General features: G+C 47.7%; 1 protein-coding gene and 1 pseudogene across 2 annotated transcripts; both read right to left on the bottom strand.

The window, feature by feature from the left end:
• The window catches only part of LOC119856888, a 113131-nt pseudogene extending 101354 nt beyond the window's left edge, over nucleotides 1-11777 (bottom strand).
• On the bottom strand, nucleotides 681-11796 carry LOC119856518 (zinc finger protein 664-like). 2 transcript variants are annotated; one of them, XM_043517272.1, is made up of 5 exons: nucleotides 11657-11796; nucleotides 11619-11622; nucleotides 8017-8101; nucleotides 7321-7437; nucleotides 702-2620 (listed from the first exon to the last, which is right to left on the bottom strand). In XM_043517272.1, exons 3-5 carry the CDS (start codon nucleotides 8048-8050, stop codon nucleotides 1263-1265), a joined length of 1509 nt encoding a protein of 502 aa, XP_043373207.1. In that variant the 5' UTR covers nucleotides 8051-8101; nucleotides 11619-11622; nucleotides 11657-11796; the 3' UTR covers nucleotides 702-1262. The 2 variants fall into 2 exon arrangements, with proteins under 2 accessions (XP_038260030.1, XP_043373207.1); XM_038404102.2 differs by lacking the exon at nucleotides 11657-11796 and having other exon boundaries at nucleotides 681-2620; nucleotides 8017-8146; nucleotides 10501-11622.
• Between the last annotated feature and the right edge of the window lie 10352 nt (nucleotides 11797-22148).

Below are 22148 nucleotides of genomic sequence, written 5' to 3'. Positions count from 1 at the left end.
GTCACATTGCTGGAACTGGTAGAAGTCACTTAAGCACTTGGATTCAGAGACTGTTGAAGTGATAATCTCACTTTTAACAGCAGTAGCTTCTTCTGCCAGAGTAGAAAGAATATTTTCTTCCTTTGGAATAATTCATTCCAAATTGAGAAATCATTTGGGACCTGAAAAAGCAGGAAAGCTTGTTTTTCTTTTCCAGATTATGAACAAACAGGAAAATGAAGGTGAAGGCGACTGAGTTAGCTGCAGAAGCCAATATTTTAAGTGTCTCATGTTAACCTAGCTGACACCGTCGATTTAATTTTTTTTTAAATATTTCATTTAACTATTTTAGTTAAACAAACAAAAACAAACCTGATTTTAAAAAACTTGAATGTTTAACTAAATTCAAAAATTCATATGCTTGTTTTGTAAAAATATTATACATTTGCTGTTGAAGGAAAAAAAAATCCAGAATACATAACGTTGTTGCTTTAGTTAAATAAAACTATTTAAATGTCTGTCTGGTGATGTTCTCCTCCTAACACAGCATGGCAAAAAAATCCTCCAAATATTAATGATCAACCTGTTGATTTGGAGATAGTTCACCTCCCACTGACTTCATAAATATCTGCTTCAATTACCTTTGGTAAATGAAATAACCAAACAATCATTCATTTTCTGATATAGCTGTCAAACTAATCAGCTTATAAGGTTATAACAACCAACAAGAATGCACTTTTAATCATGGATTTCTACATAAATCGAATCTTCTTGACTAGTGATTTAAATCAATTTGATTTAAATCAAATCCACCCTGGTTAGACAGACCTTTGTAACACATTAAGTACATAGTTCTTCATCACATTTGTATTTAAAAAGATAGCATGAGTAGTTCCTGTGTCATCTTTCAATCACATGCACCGGGCTGTCCCGCTCTCAGTCCAATCCATGCTGAGACAGGACTGCAAATCCCACCTCTAGATGTCACCCAAGAGTCAACCGCTAGCTAGAACTGAGGTAGGTGTGTGGGGAAGCTCCTGGCTGGGTCCTATCTAAAGGGGAGTGGGGGTGTCCTGACTGCATCCCAGCCAGATGTGTGAGTGTGGGACAGAAGAGAAAGGCCTGGCTGGATCCCACCTAGAGGGGGTGGGGGTGGCGGTGGGGATGCTCCCAAATAGAGTAGGCTGTGACCATCTGCTCTAAATTCCCCCAGCTGTTCGCTCTTCCCCACATTGCTCAGCCAAGTCCCCTTCCCTGCCCCACACAGTCTCTCTGTCAGGCCATCATGGGAACAGGACCACTCCCTGGTTCACACCTACTGGCGCTGTGCCAGGCCCACTGGCTGCCAGAAGCCCCTTAGGCCCTGGCACTGGGGCACTGCTGTGTGTGATTTGGTGCCGGATGAGGTTGGCCAACCTAGCAAAGCGCTTGCCACAGCCAGCACAGCGGTGCGGCCCCTCCACAGTGTGCGTGTGCTGATGGACTCTCAGGTGTGAAATCTGTACAAAGCCCTTGCCACAGTCAGCACAGCGATGTGGCCGCTCACCGGTGTGCGTGCGCTGATGGACTCTCAGGTGTGAAATCTGTACAAAGCCCTTGCCACAGTCAGCACAGGGGTGCGGCCGCTCCCCGGTGTGTGTGAGCTGGTGTCTTTTCAGGATTGAGCTCTGTATAAAGCACTTGCCGCAGTCAGCACAGCGGTGCGGCCGCTCCCCGGTGTGTATGCGTTGGTGTCTGCTGAGGCTTGAGCTGCGTGCAAACCCCTTGCCACAGTCAGCACAGCGGTGCGGCCGCTCCCCGGTGTGTGTGCGCTGGTGTCTGCTCAGGCTTGAGCTCTGTACAAAGCCCTTGCCGCAGTCAGCGCAGCGGTGCGGCCGCTCCCCGGTGTGTGTGCGCTGGTGTCTGCTGAGGCTTGAGCTGCATGCAAACCCCTTGCCGCAGTCCGCACAGCGGTGCGGCCGCTCCCCGGTGTGTGTGCGCTGGTGGACTATCAGGTGTGAAATCTGTACAAAGCCCTTGCCGCAGTCAGCGCAGCGGTGCGGCCGCTCCCCAGTGTGCGTGCGCTGGTGTATGCTGAGGCTTGAGCTGTGTGCAAAGACCTTGCCGCAGTCAGCACAGCGGTGCGGCCGCTCCCCGGTGTGCGTGAGCTGATGGACTCTCAGGTGTGAAATCTGTGCAAACCCCTTGCCGCAGTCAGCGCAGCGATGCGGCCGCTCCCCGCTGTGCGTGAGCTGGTGTCTACTGAGGCTTGAGCTCTGTGCAAAGACCTTGCCGCAGTCAGCACAGTGGTGCGGCTGCTCCCTGGTATGCGTGAGCCGGTGTAGTCTGAGGATTGAGGACTGTCTGAAGCTCCTGCCACAGGAAGTGCAGTGGTACGGCCTTTCCCCGCTATGCCTGTGCTCGTGCTGGTCCAGCGCGGAGGGGTTGCTGAACCTCTTGGCGCAATTGATGCGGCGGTGAGGACGCTGGCCGATGGAGAGTCTCTGATGTGTAGCCAGATCCGGTCTCTGGTTGAGTTTACCCCAGGGATGGAATGAGTCCTGTGCATGGATCCCCCTGTGGGATATGGGATGTGGGTTTCCTGCCATGCTCTCTCCACATTCAGCCCGTGCTCTCGGTCCTCCCGGCATCCCGTGCCCTGCTGGAGAGAACAGAGGCAATCCTGGGGTTAGTGCACAGTAAAGTCTACAGGTTTCTCAAAGATGGGAAAATGTCACCGATGGAGCGATTTCCCCATTTCTCAGTGACTGTTTTTGGGATGGGTGCCTCCGCCTGCAATGGCGGCTCTTGTCTCACAGGGCTGGACCCAACGCCTTGCTCCGGGCATTGAGACTTGGCCTGCGGGGTTACAGAGCCACGCAGATTTGCCCCTGCCCACAGTCATAATGGTGGGGGAAGCGAGCCAAACTTCAGTGAATGGCCTTGCCACCCAGATCTTCTCTAGCCCACTCCAACCCCTCTGCACCAGGCTGGGGTTAGGGTTGCAGCAGTAGGGGAAGGTGCTTCTTTGGGCGGCTGGTGCTCCCTGGGCAGGGCAAGGAGGAGAGTAGGTTGTGTTAAAAATCATGGAGCTGTCACAGGAAATTTAGTGACCTGTGACTTTTACTAAATTTACTGTAACTGCTCTCTAATTTCTGATACGAAATGCTGACACAAATCTGGAGCCTGGCTCAGGGTGGTTCTACCCTATGTTGTTTGTGCAATGGCCACTGCCTGCTCCCATGTGCGCCATGCACCTTGGGTCTCCTTTTATGCTTAAATTGTAGCTTGCCCCCAGGATACAGGCAGCACCTGGCACAACAAAGCCTTCATCCAGAACTAGGGCCTCAAAGTGCTAACAAACAGGGAATGGGTTTTGTTTTCACACTGATTTTGGATTTATTTCCATCAGAGGTTATTATTTACACAGTGGTGGTTCTGCACTGTGTCCGGTTTTACAGCATATGGCCTGTTCCCCAGTGTTTGCTCTGTTTAAACTATATTGGTTTGAAACCAGCTACAATCCCTGCATGGGGACACAGTGAGACCGGTATAAAGCCACTTAGAACAATGTAGCTTATTCCTGTGGGGGGAGTGATTCCTTTTCAAGGAATTCCTTCTAAAGAAGTCATTTAGCTTCGGCGTCATGTTTCATTCTTTGTGCAAAACTAAAACTGAGCTAAAATCCTTAAGAGGGTGGGGGTTTGATGGGATGACAAATCACTCAGGGTTTGTGTGATGTAACCTGAAAAACATGTTTGTCTTGTTTTACAACCCAATCAGTGACACTGCTGAGCTGGAACGGTGAATGGCTGCCGCACAGCAGGCTTTGATCTACAGACAGTCACAGACCACGTTAAGGCTGAGGGCTGTGCTAAGCATTGACACTGAAGCAATGTAAGTGAGAAAGATTTTGTGCCACTGAAAGAGCAGGTGGAGAGGGGATATGACAAAAACCATTCCACCCCCTCTCCCTCACACCCAGTCCATACACCAGGGTACTCCAAGTTGTACCCCACAGGACGATTTTGTCTGGGCCCCAAAATGTGTTCACTTTCCCCCAGCAACAGCTGCCTGGAACACTGGGCAGTCTTAGAGCATTACAGTGAAAGGCTGCAAGTGCCTGAGATCAGCTCTACAAAATGGCATCCTCTGCATGGCATGACCCGCACTCTTCATACGTGACCGATCCTGCCCTGCCCTGAGTAATTCCCAGCTTTCTCCTTGCTCACTGGGGGCAGGTTTCTCCAGTCTGAGAGCTCATGTGTGAAGTGAAGTGGCAGAGAGGGGGTGGGGTGGGAACCTTGACAGGGCAGCACTTTCTCTGCCAAGGGCCAGTGACTCGGGGATGCTTTCCCAGGCTGCGAGCAGGTTTTTGCTCCTGGCTGACTATGTCTGGATCCAGATGTCCCAGGGCCATCGGACACCAGCACAACAGCTTGACTCAGGAGGGGAAGAGGCATCAAGCCCATTTGAAAAATCTCTAGGGCACCCCTGCTTTGGTATGATTTTCTGAGGTGTGGGAAGCCTAGAAGAAGGTGATGTGGTCTATAGAATGACAGGCGTGTCTTTCCAGCCAGGTGCTTGTCTGACCCCCAGTGCCAGATCCACTGACACACACACAGATGGATTTTATCCTCTCAGCCTCAATGCCCTCCCCATTACACAGGTGGGGTTACTTAGGCATGGTGGAGCTGTAGTGATTCGCTTCTAGAACTGAATCAAGATCTTTTGAATCCTACTGCAATGTCCTACCCACTAGGTAAATGTAGCCCTCATATGCTCCCCGGCCCCATCACGGAGACCTCTCTCTTTCCCTCAGCATCCCCTGAAATCTTCCCCCTCCCTACATTATCCCATATCACTATCCCACCCCTCTTTCAAGTTTATCACCTCCCCATCTCCAATCCACTTCTCTTTCACAGCTTTGAGACCCCATAATGTTTAGGTCCCATCCTAGGTCAGAGATATCCAATGAGTAGGAAAGATAGGAAGTATGACAAGAGGACTCCCTGCCTTAACCAGGAGATTGCCAGTGACCTGAAACTCAAAAAAGAGTCATACAAGAAGTGGAAACTAAGTCAAATTATAAAGGATGAATATTAAAAAATCCCACAAACATGTAGTGACAAAATTAGAAAGGCCGAAGCAAAAAACAAAACTAAACTAACTAGGCATATAAAGGGTAATAAGAAAGCATTTTACAAATACATGGGAAGGAAAGGGAAGACCAAGAACAGGCTAGGCCCATTACTAAATGAGGAGGGAAAGACAATAAAAGAAAATGCAATGGCCAAACTGTTAAATGCCTCTTTTGTTTCAGTTTTCACCAAAAAAAGTTAGCTGTGATCGGTCGACTAACATAGTGAACATCAGTGTCAATGGGGTAGGATCTGAGCCTAAAATAAGAAAAGAAATAGATACTAACTACTTAGACAAGTTAGATGGATTCAAGTCAGCAGGGCCTGATGAAGTACATCCTAGAATACTTAAGGAACTGGCTGAAATGATCTCTGAGTCATTCACATGTTCTTAGAGATAATTGCCGAGGATGGTAGAGAGACCCAAGAACTGGAAAAGGGCAAATAGAGTAACCGGTTATAGAAAGGGGAATAAGGACAACTCAGGGAATTATAGACCAGTCAGCTTAACTTCAGTACCTGGAAAGATAATGGATAAGCAAACATTCTATTTGTAAGCACTTATTAGTTTATTTCCTTCTAGGCAACAGTAAACATGGATTTGTCATGAACAAATTATGTCAAACCAACCTAATATCCTTCTTTGACAAGTAATAAGCCTCGTAGATAGGGGAGAAGCAGTACATGTCACAGCTCAACTTTAGTGAGACTTATGATACTGTCTTACATGACCTTCTCGTGAGCAAATTAGAGAAATATAGCCTAGGCAAATAAGATGGGTGCACAACTGGTTGGAAAACCGCACTCAGAGTAGTTACTATGCCTCAAAACGAGCTGAAAGGCATATCAAGCGGGATCCCACTGGGATCTGTCCTATTCCATATCTTCATAAATGATTTGGACAGTGGCATAGAGAATACACTCAAAGTTTATGGACGATTCCAAGCTGGAAGGGGTTGCAAGTGCTTTAGAGGCCAGGATTAGAATTCAAAAGGATCTTGACAAACTGGAGAAACGGTTGGAATTAAATAGGATGAAATTCAATAAGACCATATGCAAAGTACTACACTTAAGTCGGAATAATAAATCACACAAATACAGAATGGGAAATGACTGCCTAGGAAGGAGTACTGCAGAAAACCATCTGGGGTTATAGTGGATCACAAACTAAATATGAGTCAACAATGGAATACTGTTAAAAAAAAAAAAGCAAATATCATTCTGGGATGTATTAGCAGGAGTGCTGCAAGCAAGATGTGAGAAGTAATTCTTCTACTCTACTCAGCACTGGTAAGGCCTCAACTGGAGAATTGTGTCCAGTTCTGGGCCCCACACTTCAGAAAGGATGTGGACAAATTGGAGAGGGTCAGACAAGAGCAAGAAGAATGATTAAAGGTCTAGAAAACATGACCCATGAGTAAAGATTGAAAAAATTGCATTTGTTTAGTCTGGAGAAGAAAAGAAGGGGGGGGGGGAAAGAGACACGATGACGATGACCAGCTAACAGTCTTGAAGTACCTAAAAGGTTGTTACAAAGAGGCGGGTGATAAATTGTTCTCCTTATCCACTGAGGCCAGGACAAGAAGTAATGGAATTAAATTGCAGCAAGGGAGATTTAGGTTGGATATTAGGAAAAACTTACAAACTGTAAGGGTAGTTAAGCACTGGAAAAAGTTACCTGGGGAGGTTGTGGAATCTCCATCATTGGAGATTTCTAAGAACAGTTTACACAGACACCTGTCAGGGATGGACTTCATAATACTTAGCCATGCCTCAGTGCAGGGGACTGGACTAGATGACCTACCGAGGTCCCGTCTAGTCCTACATTACTATGATATCTGTGATTCATTGATATCAAGGCCAGACAGGCGCATTGAGAGCATCCAGCCTGGTTTCCTGACTATCTGAGCCAGAGAATCTCCCCAAGCCATTCCTGACTCCATCCCAGTAACTCCTGGCTGAGTTAGAGCAGGGCTTGGAGAAAAAGACACCCCATCTCCACTGACAGACTCACAGTAATGAAGAATCCACCCTCTCCAGAGGGAAGCTCTCCCAATGGATCATTCCTCTCCCAGATAAACACTGGCCCCTAATTCCCAGCGACAATTTGTCTTGCTTCTGCTCCCAGCCAGTGGATCTCTTTCTGCCTTTGCCTTTTACATTAAGGAGCCCTCCACTAGCAGGTGTGTAAATTAGAAGGGATCAGATTATTATAACTCACCTGAGGAGGGGCTCTCAGACCCTGAGCTTTCTCTAGAGTCCTCGGCATCCTGAATCCAGAGCTCTGCCTCCCCTAGCTCAATCCGGTGGATTAAGTCCGGTGTGGAACCTGAATAGCCTGTTTGGGGGGAATGAATCAGTTTTATTACTAAAGTTTTGGGGATAGGGACTCATTTATATATTGGTGCAGCCCAGCACAACAGGGCCCTGACCTTGGTCAGTGTTTGTCTGCGCAGCACCTGGAACTACAAGGCCCCAATATCGGATGCTGCTTGAGAAGAAAGCGCAAGAGATCCCAAGCAGGAGAATAATGAACCTTCCTTAGAAAAGATTTCTTCCCATCTCCCACCAGGCAAGTTCAGTTCACTCTCTGAAGCAGCAATGTCTATGACCCTTCTCAATTTGCTGTGGGGGTTGAGTCATGGCAGGTGTCACAGTTACACAGACCTACCAGTTCTTTTGCATAGGGTGCAAGATTTGTTCAATTGTGCGGCTGTTAAACTTACGATGTTCATTCTTTTTTTTGGAGAGGACTGAGGTACATAGTGCAAGTAAACAGGTTACATTAACATTAGCCTGAGGCTCTGAAAGTTGCTGACATTTGCCACCACTTGGCTGCTGGGTGGCACATGGCAGCTGAGGTGTCAAGAGAACCCAGACATTTCACAGCTGTGAGTAAAGATAAATAGGTCCTTACCCAGGGAAACGAGGGCCTGGTTATTCCTCAGCATCTGATCCCGGTACAGCTGCTTCTCTTGCTGGGATAAGAGCTCCCACTCCTCCTGGGTGAAATACAGAGCGACGTCCTCAAACGCCACCTGGAGCTGCTGTCAGAAGCGTTACACACTCAGCACCTTCTGCTCCAGCCCCGCAAGCCTGGAGTGTCTGCAGGGGACGCGGTTTCTATGGGAGCAACTCACAGGGATAACACCCAGCCCAGCAGCTGTGACCCAGGGAGACTCCACCACCCCACCCAGCTCCCCCAGGGACCTCAGGGCAGGGATTTTCCTAACCTTCCTCCTGAATTTCTCCAACACCCCCCAGTTACATGCAGTGTTGCCAATTTAGTTGTTGGTTGGAAATCTGAATTGAAATTGAAACATTAATACACAATTTAAAAGCATATACAGTGTATAAGAAAATACTTGTACCTGAGAAAGCATAATGGGTTTGAAAAGTATGAACCAAAACTAGCTTCCTCATACAGTTGTTATTTATGACAATGTTGGCACATTTGTTTCAGCTATATTGGCCAACCTAATAATTTCAAATGACTGTAAGCAAGGTCTGAATGAGCTCTCCCCTGACAGCTAGTGATGACCCAGTGGCGGGTGGAAAAGCTTCAGGACCAGACTGTATTTACATGAACTCAACTACTCTGCCTAGGTATCCAGCAGACAGAGCTGTGCTGCCCAAGGGATCGATTTTGGCAGGTGTTGGTTACAAATCACTTAAGTATTAACTGGTTTCAGAATAGCAGCCGAGTTAGTCCATAATCGCAAAAAGAAAAAGAGGACTTGTGGCACCTTAGAGACTAACAAATTTATTTGAGCATAAGGTTTCATGAGCTACAGCTCACTTCATCGGATGCATTCAGTGAAAATACAGTGGGGAGATTTATATACATAGAGAACATGAAACAATGGGTGTTACCATACACACTGTAAAGAGAGTGATCACTTAAGGAGAGCTATTACCAGCAGGAGAGTGATGGGTCGTTCTTCACTCTCACAGATCTTGGGAGACAGGCCAATCCTTGCTTACAGACAGCCCCCCAACCTGAAGCAAATACTCACCAGCAACCACACAACAGAACCACTAACCTAGGAACCTACCCTTGCAACAAAGCCCGTTGCCAACTGTGTCCACATATCTATTCAGGAGACACCATCACAGGGCCTAATCTCATCAGCCGCACTATCAGAGGCTTGTTCACCTGCACATCTACCAATGTGATATATGCCACCATGTGCCAGCAATGCCCTTCTGCCATGTACATTGGTCAAACTGGACAGTCTCTACATAAAAGAATGGACACAAGAATGGACACAAATCAGATGTCAAGAATTATAACATTCAAAAATCAGTCGGAGAACACTTGAATCTCTTTGGTCACTTGATTACAGACCTAAAAGTTGCAATTCTTCAACAAAAAAACTTCAAAAACAGACTCCAATGAGAGACTGCTGAATTGGAATTTGCAAACTGGATACAATTAACTTAGGCTTGAATAGAGACTGGGAGTGGATGGGTCATTACACAAAGTAAAACTATTTCCCCATGTTTATTCCCCACTTTCGCCCCCCACTGTTCCTCAGACTTTCTTGTCAACTGCTGGAAATGGCCCACCTTGATTATCACTACTAAAGGTTTCCCCCCCCCCCCACTCTCCTGCTGGTAATAGCTCACCTTAAGTGATCACTCTCCTTACAGTGTGCATGGTAACACCCATTGTTTCATGTTCTCTATGTATATAAATCTCCCCACTGTATTTTCACTGAATGCATCTGATGAAGTGAGCTGTAGCTCATAAAAGCTTATGCTCAAATACATTTGTTAGTCTCCAAGATGCCACAAGTTCTCCTTTTCTTTTTAAGTATTAACTGTGGAGGTTATGAAATGTTGTTATCCATATTGTATGAGTAAAGGGCAGCAGAACTGTACTTAGCCTGACTGAATGAGGTGGTCTCCCTCAGTGCTTAATTTGTGCCAGGGCTGAGCCGCGGCACCTCTAGGCTGGGCAGTTCATAGCTCTGGGACCTCTGGGCTTGTCACATCAGTTATTAAAGTAACAAAGTTGCTTGAGCCCCAGCACCTCTTTCCTTACAAATTAAGCACTGGTCATCTTCAACTGAACTGCATTCCCTAAACATGAGGTTTGGATGCCATATCCTAGTGCACAGAGAGAGAGAGGGTGGGGCACAGGTGTTTTGCTCAGTGATGTAGGTCACAGGGCATTATTTGACCTGTCCCTCTCTCCTGTTTAGAGAGAGAATTGATTAGGCTTCATAAGTGACCACTAGAGCTGAAAACACTGATAATTAGGTCTAAGTGCTTAGACCTGCTGTGGGAGTGTTTCTGTGGAAGAGATGGCCCAGCCTGCACTAGCAGTGAGGTTTCCCCACTGAGAGCTCAGCTGAAATCACTGAGAGCTGGGTGGAACCCCAAGAGACAGACTCACAGAGGTCACAGTGGCAGCAGAAGGTGACAGCGAAGGGCCATTGGGGATGGAGCAGTCGAGCGAACGGCGGAATGACGAACAGCGGCCAGAGCATTGCACTATGTTTTAGTGACTTCGCTACAGAATGCTAGATTTGTGACTGGGAAACTTATATAAATATATGTTTCGTAGTAGGCCAATATTTTAAAAATGCATTATTTGCCAAGCTCATTATCCCACATTAATGCTATCTCAAGAGGTCATTATCTTGGGGAATTTCGGTACTAAACTTTTACTTTTATAATTATCTTTATGTAAGAAGGACATTATTGGGTCAGACCAGTGGTCCATCTATCCCAGTATCCTGTCTTCCGACAGGAATTATTCCGGGTGCTTCAGAGGGAATGACCAGAACTGCACGCAGTGTTCAAAATGTGGGCGTATCATGGATTTATATCGTAAAAGTGGAGGAGCTGGGTTTACCAGACCGATCAGCTAAGCCAATACCGACAACCTATGTGAAAAGGCTGCAAAACACCAGGCCTCTGGACGGCATCAACATGCAGAAAGCCTTAGCGGCCCGCCACTGTCAAAGCCAATTTTTAGGAGAACCTAATGCAGCGGTTAAGAACGAGGGAGACCCAGCCCGGTTTCTGTGAACCAACACGGCTGCGGCATCCGACTTTCCACTTAAGCAAGAGATACCAGACGCTACAGAAACTGGAGGCCAATGTCCAGCGCACTGCCACTTGTTCATCCTGAAGTGGGACACTGGTTTGGAACAAGACCAGCAAATGCTCCCCATCGGTCTGCAAGAAACTCAGCCGACCAGCTAGACGCGTGTGGTGCAACAGTGAAAGACTCAACAGTTGAAAAAGTGAAGCCCGCTCTCGCCCTGCGCTCCGGCCGCTGCAGCTGTGACCCCCCCCGGGACGCGGGGTAAAGGGGTCGCGCCTGGCTCCGCATGTCCGCCCGGCTTTGTGGGCGGGGCCCGGGGCCCCAAAGCCGCTCCCCGGCCCCAGCGCTCCGGCGGCGGCAGCCCCTGAGCCCCCGGGCTGCGCTGGTGCAAAGCGGGACCCCGGGCCCTGCCTGGCCGCGCGGAGCCGCTCCCGGCCCGGGGTCACTAGCGCGGGAGGGACCCGGCTCCCGGCCGGGGAGTCCCCGCCCCGCGTCCTACCCGCGCCGGCCCCGCGGCCGCCATCGCCGGGCTCGGCTCCGGCCCCGGCCGCTTCCTCCGCCCGGGCAGCGACCTCCCGCCCCGCGGCTGCCGCCTCCCGCCGCGTCTCCACCGCGCCCGCTCCCCGCCCAGGGGCTGCGCACGGGCCGCTCCGGCCCGGGAAGGCTCCGCTCCGCGGCTCCCCGCCCGCCCCCGGCTCCAGGGCCCCGCGCCTGCGCCGCCAGCTCCGGCCGCCGCGGGAGGCCCCCGCGCAGGGACCTTCCGGCCTCGCCCCCCGCCCCCGTGCGGCCCGGCCGGGAGCAGCCGCCGCCGGGCGGGGACCGGCCTGAGGCGGCTCGAGACAATCCGCTGCCCGGGCCCGGGTCATCGCGTGGCGGGTTATTTGCAAGCCGGGCTCCCGAGTCAAGGGGCCGGAACTTGGTCCCGCGGGCGGCTCTTGCACTCCGCTCGGGGGAGGCGAGGGCGGCCGCAGGGGAGAAACCCCCAGCGGAGGCCGCTGCGGGGGGAGGTCAGCGGGGCCTCCGAGCGCTGCCCTTCGTGCAGTGCGGGGCCCCCCGGGAAGGGCGAGAGCCTGGAGTACAAGGGGGCCCGCGGTTTGTTCCTGGGCAAAAGGGGGGGGCAGAGGGGACTGAACCCACCGAGGGCCCAAGGAAGTGTTACTCACGTGACAAAGCGATGCCCTATGTGTGGGGGATCCAAATCCCCTCCCTGAGCTGTCCCGGGGAAAGCAGCTGCCCTCCAGTCCCAGACTTCAGTGGTGGCAGCCCCAGTTGGAGTTAATTTTGGCAGGTCTGATCTCCTGGACCCAGACCCAGGGTTTATGAAAAAAGGCCGAGGTACAGGGTAGCGTGTGCCAGGCCTGGGGAGACACCGGGCACGGATGGCTCTAGTCAGGGAAGAGGTGACTCAAGAGGGGGGAGGGAAAACTCCTGCTCTTGGGGCAGTTGAAAACCATCCAGCCTTTCGCTCAGTGGTTTTCAAACTTTTTTTTTCTGGCGACCTGGGTGAAGAAAATGGTTGATGCCCGCCACCGAACTGAACTGGGGATGAGGGGTTTGGGAGGGGCTCAGGGCTGGGGTGAGGGCTGCAGGGTGGGGCCGGGAATGAGGGGTTCCGGATGTGGGAGGGGGCTCTGGGCTGGGGCAGAGGTGTGGGAGGGGGTCAGAGCTCTTGACTGGGGGTGCAGACTCTAGGGTGGGGCTAGGGATGAGGGGCTTGGGGTGCAGGAAGGGGCTCAAGGTTTGGGGGGGACTCGGGCTGGGGCAGGGGATTGGGGCACAGGCTTACCTCAGGTCTGGCTCCTAGGTGCAAGCAGATCCCCCCGGCTCTCGCCCGCAGGCACCGGCTCTCAGCTCCCATGGGCTGGGAGCCAGCCCATGGGAGCGCGGAGCCGGTGCTTGAGGCAGGGGCAGCGTGCGGAGCCCCGTGGCTCCCCCACCTAGGTGCTGGACTTGCTGCTGGCCGCTTCTGGGGCACAGCATGGTGCCAGAACAGGTAGGGACTAGCCTGCCTTAGCCGGGCTGCACCGCCGATGGGAATTTTAATGGCCCGGTTGGTGGAGCTGACCAGAGCCACCATGACCCACTTCCTCACATTCTGCGACCCAGTAGTGGGTTGCGACCCACAGTTTGAAAACCACTGCTTTAGCTGACATTGAATGAGAGTGGTAAGGTTTACGGGCTACTTTCTGTGTGGAAGTTCTTAAGAATTTCTCAGCTGATGGGTTGGATATATAAGATACCACTGCCCAAAACTGTTAATATTGTGACAACCTGTATCAAAAGGGAATATGTCTCTGAATTCCCAGAGGCAAACTCTGAGAAGAGGGGCAGCTATTTTGTGAGTTCTGGAAGATGTGCAGGGTAAAGCAATTGAAATCTGCCCCATACCATGCAGAGATCAGCAGTTTAGTTGAGAGGTTCAACAGGACTCTAAAATCCATGTTCGACAGAACATATGCAAACAAGAGGGTGAGTGACTGGGATGTAATGTTACCCTGTCTATTTGCTTACCCTGAGTGCCCCAAGAGGCCACATGGAGTGCCCCATTTCATCTCTTGGATGGGAGAAAAGTCAGAGGGCCCCTGGATCTCACTGGAGAGTCCCTGGAGGGTGGCTCTGAGGCAGAGGGGGAGCTGATGGCTGAACTTGTGCAAAAGTTTGGGGAAGCTTTAAAGACTATGATGGGAATAGTTCAGGAAATCCTCACAAAGAGCCAAACTGCTCAGATAGCCTGGTGTGGTCGCAATATGTGTGAACAATCACTTGATGCAGGGGGCTTGGAGCTGGTGTTACTCCCTGTAGAAAGGTACAAAATGCAGAACCCAAGCAGGAAGGCTGTGGAAAGGGTTACTGATGTTACCTAGAATGCACAAAGGTCCTGCATCAAGGTTTCTCCTGATAAGCAGATTAAAAGCAGATGACAATGAAGAAGCCATTGTAAACATGCCTTGCTGTGCAGAGGATCCTCAAATTGCCCCCTCACTGATTTGATGGCTGGACACTTAGCAACCTTTCTCTCCAGAGTGCTGAGGTATGTGAAGAGTTAACCCCAGCTGAAAAGGCAGAGGTTATGAGCATGCGGCAGAGTCACCAGCAGGTATTTTCCAACAGGCCAGGACTGACTCAGAAAATGGTTCATAAGATGAACACTGTGGGGCCACACCTGCCCACAGCAGAGCATATCGGACCATTGGAAAAAATGCAGGAGCAAATTTGTGAGGCACTAAGAAGCATGGTGGGCATGGGGATAGTTACAGAGTCAGACAGTCCTTGGGCTTCTCCAGTCGCCATGGCCCCTGAAAGGACAGGACCATGAGGTGTTTGGGTTGATTACAGGGAGTACAATGCTGCCACTGTTCTGGGTGCATACCCTATGCCCAGGATTGTTGGCATGTTAGACAGTCTATGTGGAACAAAGTTCCCAAGCATCTTAGATCTAAGGCAAATCCTCTTAGACAGTGAAGTGCAGAGAAAGTCCATGTTTGTTACTGATTTGAGTTCATTAACTTTTGGGGTTAATTAATGCAGGAGCCACATTTCAGAGGCTTGTGAAGAAGTGCTGAATGAAGTAGCTGGACTTTGCACAGGCCGCTAATGACAATCTTACAATTTCAGCAATTCCTGGTCAGACGATAAAAACTTCTTGGGAATTGTGGTGAAACGACTCAGAGCTGCAGGGCTCACAGTCAAAGCATCCAAGTGTTAAACAGGAGCGGCCACAGTCCATTATCTGGGACATTGGGTAGGAGGTGGCCAATTTTGCCTAGATTTCTTGAGGGTGGAATCAATGGGCTTGTAGCCCATACTAAAAAGCAAGTCCAGTCTTTTATAGGCTTGGCTACCTACTGCCGCAGATCTGTAAATGGTTCCAGTTACTTTGTGGTTGCTATCACAGACTTATGCAAAAAGACAAACCTGAGTAAAGTGGCACGGACAGCTGCCTGTCCAAGAGGTTTTTGTGAGGTGAAGAAAATTGTCAGGAAAGTCCATTCTGGCCAGTCCAGATTTTGATGAGGGGTTTGAACTGTGTACTGATGCATCTGACGCAGGCCTGGGAGCTGTAGTAATGCAACTGGGGAACGGAACAAGCAGCATCCTATCACTTTTCTGAGTAAAAAACCTACACCCCACTGAACAGAGGTAAGAGAATGTTCTCACTTGTGTGGGCAATCAACCCATTACAGGCTTAGCTATTGAACAGGAAATTGAGGGTCCTGCAGACCATTCTTCATTGGTATGGCTACACAGAACAAAAGGTACCAACTCCAAACTGGTACATTGGAGCATCACCCTCCAAGAATATAAAATGGAAATTTACATGTTAGAGGTAAAGAAAATGTAGCAGCAGATGCTCTGTCCAGGCAAGAGGGCCCTGAGGTGACCCTAAAAATGAGCCCATGACTGACTCTGCTGCATCAATACAAATGAGGCAGTGTGACCCAGGAACCCTCTTGCTACCAACTGGCAAAGAGGGGGTGCATATGGATTACAGGGATCCCCGGGATCTGATATATACACAATGGTGTGATGGAATACACCCCTGTAGTCACACCCTAATCTATAGTGATATACTTTGTACAAGGCATGAATTGTGAGGTATCATTTGAAATCTCATACCTTGCTGGTCAATGATAGCACTGTAAAATGCATGTAGCAATGCTATAGGTAAAGTTCTGAACATAGGCACCGACTCCGTGGGTGCTCAGGCAGTGGAGCACCCATGGGGAAAAATTAGCGGGTGCTCCACACCCACTGGCAGCCAAACTCCCCCTGCCCCCACCCCTCTCTTCACCACCTCCTCCCCCACCAGTGTGCCACATCCCCACTCCTCCCCCTCCCTCCCTCCCAGTGCTTCCCACCTGCCTCCTAACAGCTGTTTGGCGGCACTTAGGACTTACTGGGAGGGAGGGGGAGGAGCGGGGACTTGGGGGAAAGGGGTGGAATGGGGGTGGGAAGGGAGCAGGGCTCGAGTGGGAAAAGGCAGGGTGGGGTGGGGCCTTTGGGGAAGGGGTGGAATGGGGGTGGGAGCGAGGGCGGTGCAGGAGTGGGAAGCGGTGGGCAGAAGTGGGGCCAAGGGTGGGGTGGTGGGGTGTCAAGCACCCACCGGGCAGAGGGGAAGTCAGTGCCTATGGTTCTGAACATAAACTGACAGCATGACTGACGTGTGTTTCCCAGATTAGTCTGGGGAGTGGCTAAATCAGTTTATCAATCACAAATTACCATTTGGCCATTACCTGTCAAGTGGCCACCGTTTGGCCTTTTATTCTATTTAACTTTACTCATATCTCAGTGGGTTTGGCTCTGGCGGCTATAGTCTTAAATTCAACAGAGTTACCTTTGTTTGTTCTAGATTTAGAGTTCATAGGAACACATGAAACCATAGGCAAATAACACATACAATTACAAGAGCATCTATCTTTTAGTAATTTTATTGAACTTGCCAACAAAGCTATAAATGTCACAGCACATACAATTCCTATAGATAAGAATAATGAACAAATTATACCTACAGACATACTCACATCCTCCTAGATGGTGTTAGTTTGTTCTCTCATGGATTGACCATCAATAGCAGAGTGCTTCCTGCTGGAGTTTCCCATACGAAGACCAATTTTCCTGCTCTGGGCACCCCTTTTTATACTGTGAGTCTGTCTATACCTACATTCTGCGCATTTACATGAAAGTGTCAACCTCTCTTTCTTATTGGTTTATGATTCCTGGAAACACAAGGGACCCCAAATTCTATAGACTGGGTACATTCTTGTCAATATTGACGCACCTTTGTCCTGCAGTTAGGGCACGTGTTAGAGATAGTGTTTGTTGTTACAGCATTTTATAATTTAAATATAATCTTCCCAGCTATACTTTTGCAATATTACCAGTTGGTAACTCTTTTCCCATCATCTTTTGTGTTATTTCTGAGTCATTAACTTGCACCGTCCTTTCTTGTCTCCAAGACCCAAAATAGCAAAGGTAGAGTCTTGTAAGCCTTGGCCTACAGGCTTTGCATTTCAGCTTGTCTTACTCGTGTCTACTACGTTTCCTCTAAATACTGAAGAATCTTATACTTTCATAATCCTACAAATCAACTCTAATTAACATACAATGAATATATGTAATATTGATTAATCATAAGATCACACGATAAATGGATACTAAACTAAAATCATTGGCTACAGGGGGCAGGGACAAAGATCTGCATTTTAGCAAAGAAATACCACGAAGTCTCCTTCCTCCACTAGACCCTCTGTCTCTTGGTTCTCAGCTGCAAATGCTTTCCAAAGAGGAACTGAAAGTATAAAAAGGAAGGGCAAACACCCGAATACACCTCTTGTCTCTCTCCCTGCCCATCTCATTCTCTGCATCTGAGAAGACTAAGGAAACGGCCTTTGGACTCTGGAGGAGGGATCGTGACCTAAATTGTCAGTAATGCTGCTGGAAGCAGATGGTGAGAAACTTTGCTCTGAATCTAGTATAGTTTGTTAAGTAGGCATTTGATAGCGTTTTATCTTTTTGTTATTCTAGTAACCATTTCTGACTGTTATGCCTCGTTGCTTGCACTCACTTAAAATCTCTCGTTAATAAACTTGATTTATTGTTTCATCTAATCCAGTGTTTAAATTAAAGCATCTGGGTAACTTCATTTATGGGGCTCAGGCGCTGTATGTTGCATATTAAAATATTTCTTTGTTTGTTTTAAATCTGCTGCTACTTAATTTCATTTGCTGACCCCTAGTTCTTGTGTTTCAAGGAGCAAATAATACTTATTTTCTCCACACCAGTCATGATTAGACCTCTATCATATCACCTTTTGTAGGTGACAAATCTGAAGAATGGTCACAGATTGAAGTGTCATTAGAGAAGGTTTTGGAATTAATTGAGAAACTGAACAGTAACAAGTCACCGGGACCAGATGGCATTCACCCAAGAGTTCTGAAAGAACTCAAATGTGAAATTGCAGAACTATTAACTATCGTTTGTAACCTGTCCTTTAAATCAGCTTCTGTATCCAATGACTGGAAGATAGCTAATGTAACGCCAATATTTAAAAAGGGCTCTAGAGGTGATCCCGGCAATTGCAGACCGGTAAGTCTAACGTCAGTACCAGGCAAATTAGTTGAAACAATAGTAAAGAATGAAATTGTCAGACACATAGAAGAACATAAATTGTTGGGCAAAAGTCAACATGGTTTCTGTAAAGGGAAATCATGTCTTGCTAATCTATTAGAAAAAAGAAAAACAGTACTTGTGGCACCTTAGAGACTAACAAATCTATTAGAGCATAAGCTTTCGTGAGCTACAGCTCACTTCATCGGATGCATTTGGTGGAAAAAACAGAGGAGAGATTTATATACACACACAGAACATGAAACAATGGGTTTATCATACACACTGTAAGGAGAGTAATCACTTAAGATAAGCCATCACCAGCAGCGGGGGGGGGGGGGGGGGGAAAGGAGGAAAACCTTTCATGGTGACAAGCAAGGTAGGCTAATTCCAGCAGTTAACAAGAATATCAGAGGAACAGTGGGGGGGAGAAATACCATGGGGAAATAGTTTTACTTTGTGTAATGACTCATCCATTCCCAGTCTCTATTCAAGCCTAAGTTAATTGTATCCAGTTTGCAAATTAATTCCAATTCAGCAGTCTCTCGTTTGGAGTCTGTTTTTGAAGCTTTTTTGTTGAAGGATAGCCACTCTTAGGTCTGTAATCGAGTGACCAGAGAGATTGAAGTGTTCTCCAACTGGTTTTTGAATGTTATAATTCTTGACGTCTGATTTGTGTCCATTCATTCTTTTACATAGAGACTGTCCAGTTTGGCCAATGTACATGGCAGAGGGGCATTGCTGGCACATGATGGCATATATCACATTGGTAGATGCGCAGGTGAACGAGCCTCTGATAGTGTGGCTGATGTGATTAGGCCCTATGATGGTATCCCCTGAATAGATATGTGGACAGAGTTGGCAATGGGCTTTGTTGCAAGGATAGGTTCCTGGGTTAGTGGTTCTGTTGTGTGGTGTGTGGTTGCTGGTGAGTATTTGCTTCAGATTGGGGGGCTGTCTGTAAGCAAGGATTGGCCTGTCTCCCAAGATCTGTGAGAGTGATGGGTCGTCCTTCAGGATAGGTTGTAGATCCTTGATGATGCGTTGGAGAGGTTTTAGTTGGGGGCTGAAGGTGATGGCTAGTGGCGTTCTGTTATTTTCTTTGTTGGGCCTGTCCTGTAGTAGGTGACTTCTGGGTACTCTTCTGGCTCTGTCAATCTGTTTCTTCACTTCAGCAGGTGGGTATTGTAGTTGTAGAAATGCATGATAGAGATCTTGTAGGTGTTTGTCTCTGTCTGAGGGGTTGGAGCAAATGCGGTTATATCGTAGAGCTTGGCTGTAGACAATGGATCGAGTGGTATGATCTGGATGAAAGCTAGAGGCATGTAGGTAGGAATAGCAGTCAGTAGGTTTCCGATATAGGGTGGTGTTTATGTGACCATCGCTTATTAGCACCGTAGTGTCCAGGAAGTGGATCTCTTGTGTGGACTGGTCCAGGCTGAGGTTGATGGTGGGATGGAAATTGTTGAAATCATGGTGGAATTCCTCAAGAGCTTCTTTTCCATGGGTCCAGATGATGAAGATGTCATCAATGTAGCACAAGTAGAGTAGGGGCATTAGGGGACGAGAGCTGAGGAAGCGTTGTTCTAAGTCAGCCATAAAAATGTTGGCATACTGTGGGGTCATGCGGGTACCCATCGCAGTGCCGCTGATTTGAAGGTATACATTGTCCCCAAATGTGAAATAGTTATGGGTGAGGACAAAGTCACAAAGTTCAGCCACCAGGTTAGCCGTGACAGTATCGGGGATACTGTTCCTGACGGCTTGTAGTCCATCTTTGTGTGGAATGTTGGTGTAGAGGTGTACTGCTTTTCTTTTTGCGAATACAGACTAACACGGCTGCTACTCTGAAACCTGTAATCTATTAGAGTTCTTTTAAGGGGTCAACAGACATGTGGACAAGGGGGATCCAGTGGACATAGTGACCTTAGATTTCCAGAAAGCCTTTGACAAGGTTCCTCGCCAAAGGCGCTTATGTAAATTAAGTTGCCATGGGATAAGAGGGAAGCTCCTTTCATGGATTGAGAACTGATTAAAAGACAGGGAACAAAGGGTAGGAATAAACGATAAATTTTCAGAATGGAGAGGGGTAACTAGTAGTGTTCCCCAAGGGTCAGTCCTAGGACCAATCCTATTCAACTTATTCATAAATGATCTGGAGAAAGGGGTAAACAGTGAGGTGGCAAAGTTTGCAGAAGATACTAAATTGCTCAAGATAGTTAAGACCAAAGCAGACTGTGAAGAACTTCAAAAAGATGTCACAACACTAAGAGAATGGGCAACAAAATGGCAAATTAAATTTAATGTGGATAAATGTAAAGTAATGCACATTGGAAAAAATAACCCCAACTATACATACAATATGATGGGGGCTAATTTAGCTACAACAAATCAGGAGAAAGATCTTGGAATCTTTGTGGATAGTTCTCTGAAGATGTCCATGCAGTGTGCAGCGTCAGTCAAAAAAGCGAACAGAATGCTGGGAATAATTAAGAAAGGGATAGAAAATAGGACAGAAAATATTATGTTGCCTCTATATAAATCCATGGTACGCTCACATCTTGAATACTGTGTGCAGATGTGGTCACCGCATCTCAAAAAAGATATACTGGAATTGGAAAAGGTTCAGAAAAAGGCAACTAAAATGATTAGGGGTTTGGAACAGGTCCTGCATGAGGAGAGATTAAAGAGACTAGGACTTTTCAGCTTGGAAAAGAGGAGACTAAGAGGGGCTATAATAGAGGTATATAAAATCATGAGTGGTATAGAGAAAGTGAATAAGGAAAAGTTATTTACTTGTTCCCATAATATAAGAACTAGGGGCCATCAAATGAAATTAATGGGTAGCAGGTTTAAAACAAATTAAAAGGACGTTCTTATTCACACAGCGCACAGTCAATCTATGGAACTCCTTGCCTGAGGAGGTTGTGAAGGCTAGGACTACAACGGGTTTTAAAAGAGAACTGGATAAATTCATGGAGGCTAAGTCCATTAATGGCTATTAGCCAAGATGGGTAAGGAATGGTATCCCTAGCCTCTGTTTGTCAGAGGGTGGAGATAGATGGCAGGAGAGAGATCACTTGATCATTACCTGTTAGGTTCACTCCCTCTGGGGCACCTGGCATTGGCCACTGCCAGTAGACAGGATACTGGGCTGGATGGACCTTTGGTCTGACCCAGTATGGCCATTCTTATGTTCTTATATCTCCCCTTAGTCATCTCTTTTCCAAGATGAAAAGTCCCAATCTTATTAATCTCTCCTCATATGGAAGCTGTTCCATACCCCTAATCATTTTTGTTGCTTTTTTCTGTGCCTTTTCCAATTCCAATATATCTTTTTTGAGATGGAGGCAACCACATCTGCATGCAGTTGTGACATTGCACTCTCCAGGATTTTATGTAAATATGCTAATGAGTATGAATATAATGTAACTGCAATATGCTTCATGCAAAAGGTTTCTTGTATCATTACAAAGCTTATAATCTATGAGTGTCATCCTATTTGTATAAATATATAACTCTTGTATCTGAAACTAGAAATATGAAATATAACTCTGAGGTCCTATTGTAATTATGCATAGTGTGGGCCATTAATGGTAGTTTGGAATTTTGATGGCTCCCATCAGCCAGGACAATTGACTGTGGATGGCTCTGTTTGCAGGCAGGCCTTCGTGTGAGGCAGGCTGAGAGGAATGATGGCTTGGAGTCTCACAGGAAATGTGACCATGTCACTGGGTACTGAAATCCATCTTAAACCTGGTGCTTTTCCATTTAGAAGGGTGGAGGAACCCAGTGAGACAAAAGATTCTCGCCTTGTGCCAAAGCCATATAAGGGGGTGGAACAGAACAAAGGGGACAGCCATCATGAGAAATCCCCTAGCTAC

Source organism: Dermochelys coriacea, chromosome 6 (assembly GCF_009764565.3).
Source record: "Dermochelys coriacea isolate rDerCor1 chromosome 6, rDerCor1.pri.v4, whole genome shotgun sequence".
In the NCBI taxonomy this organism is placed as follows: Eukaryota; Metazoa; Chordata; order Testudines; family Dermochelyidae; genus Dermochelys; species Dermochelys coriacea.
This window is presented reverse-complemented; position numbering and strand designations above follow the sequence as displayed.

Bases quoted from the DNA above. Each gene is read 5' to 3' on its own strand.
- LOC119856518 (XM_043517272.1), bottom strand. From the start codon at position 8,050: ATGCTGAGGAATAACCAGGCCCTCGTTTCCCTGG. The intron at 7,438-8,016 runs GTAAGGACCTAT...CCCCCCAAACAG, and splicing joins CCAGGCCCTCGTTTCCCTGG to GCTATTCAGGTTCCACACCG. The intron at 2,621-7,320 runs GTGAGTTATAAT...TGTTCTCTCCAG, and splicing joins GTCTGAGAGCCCCTCCTCAG to CAGGGCACGGGATGCCGGGA.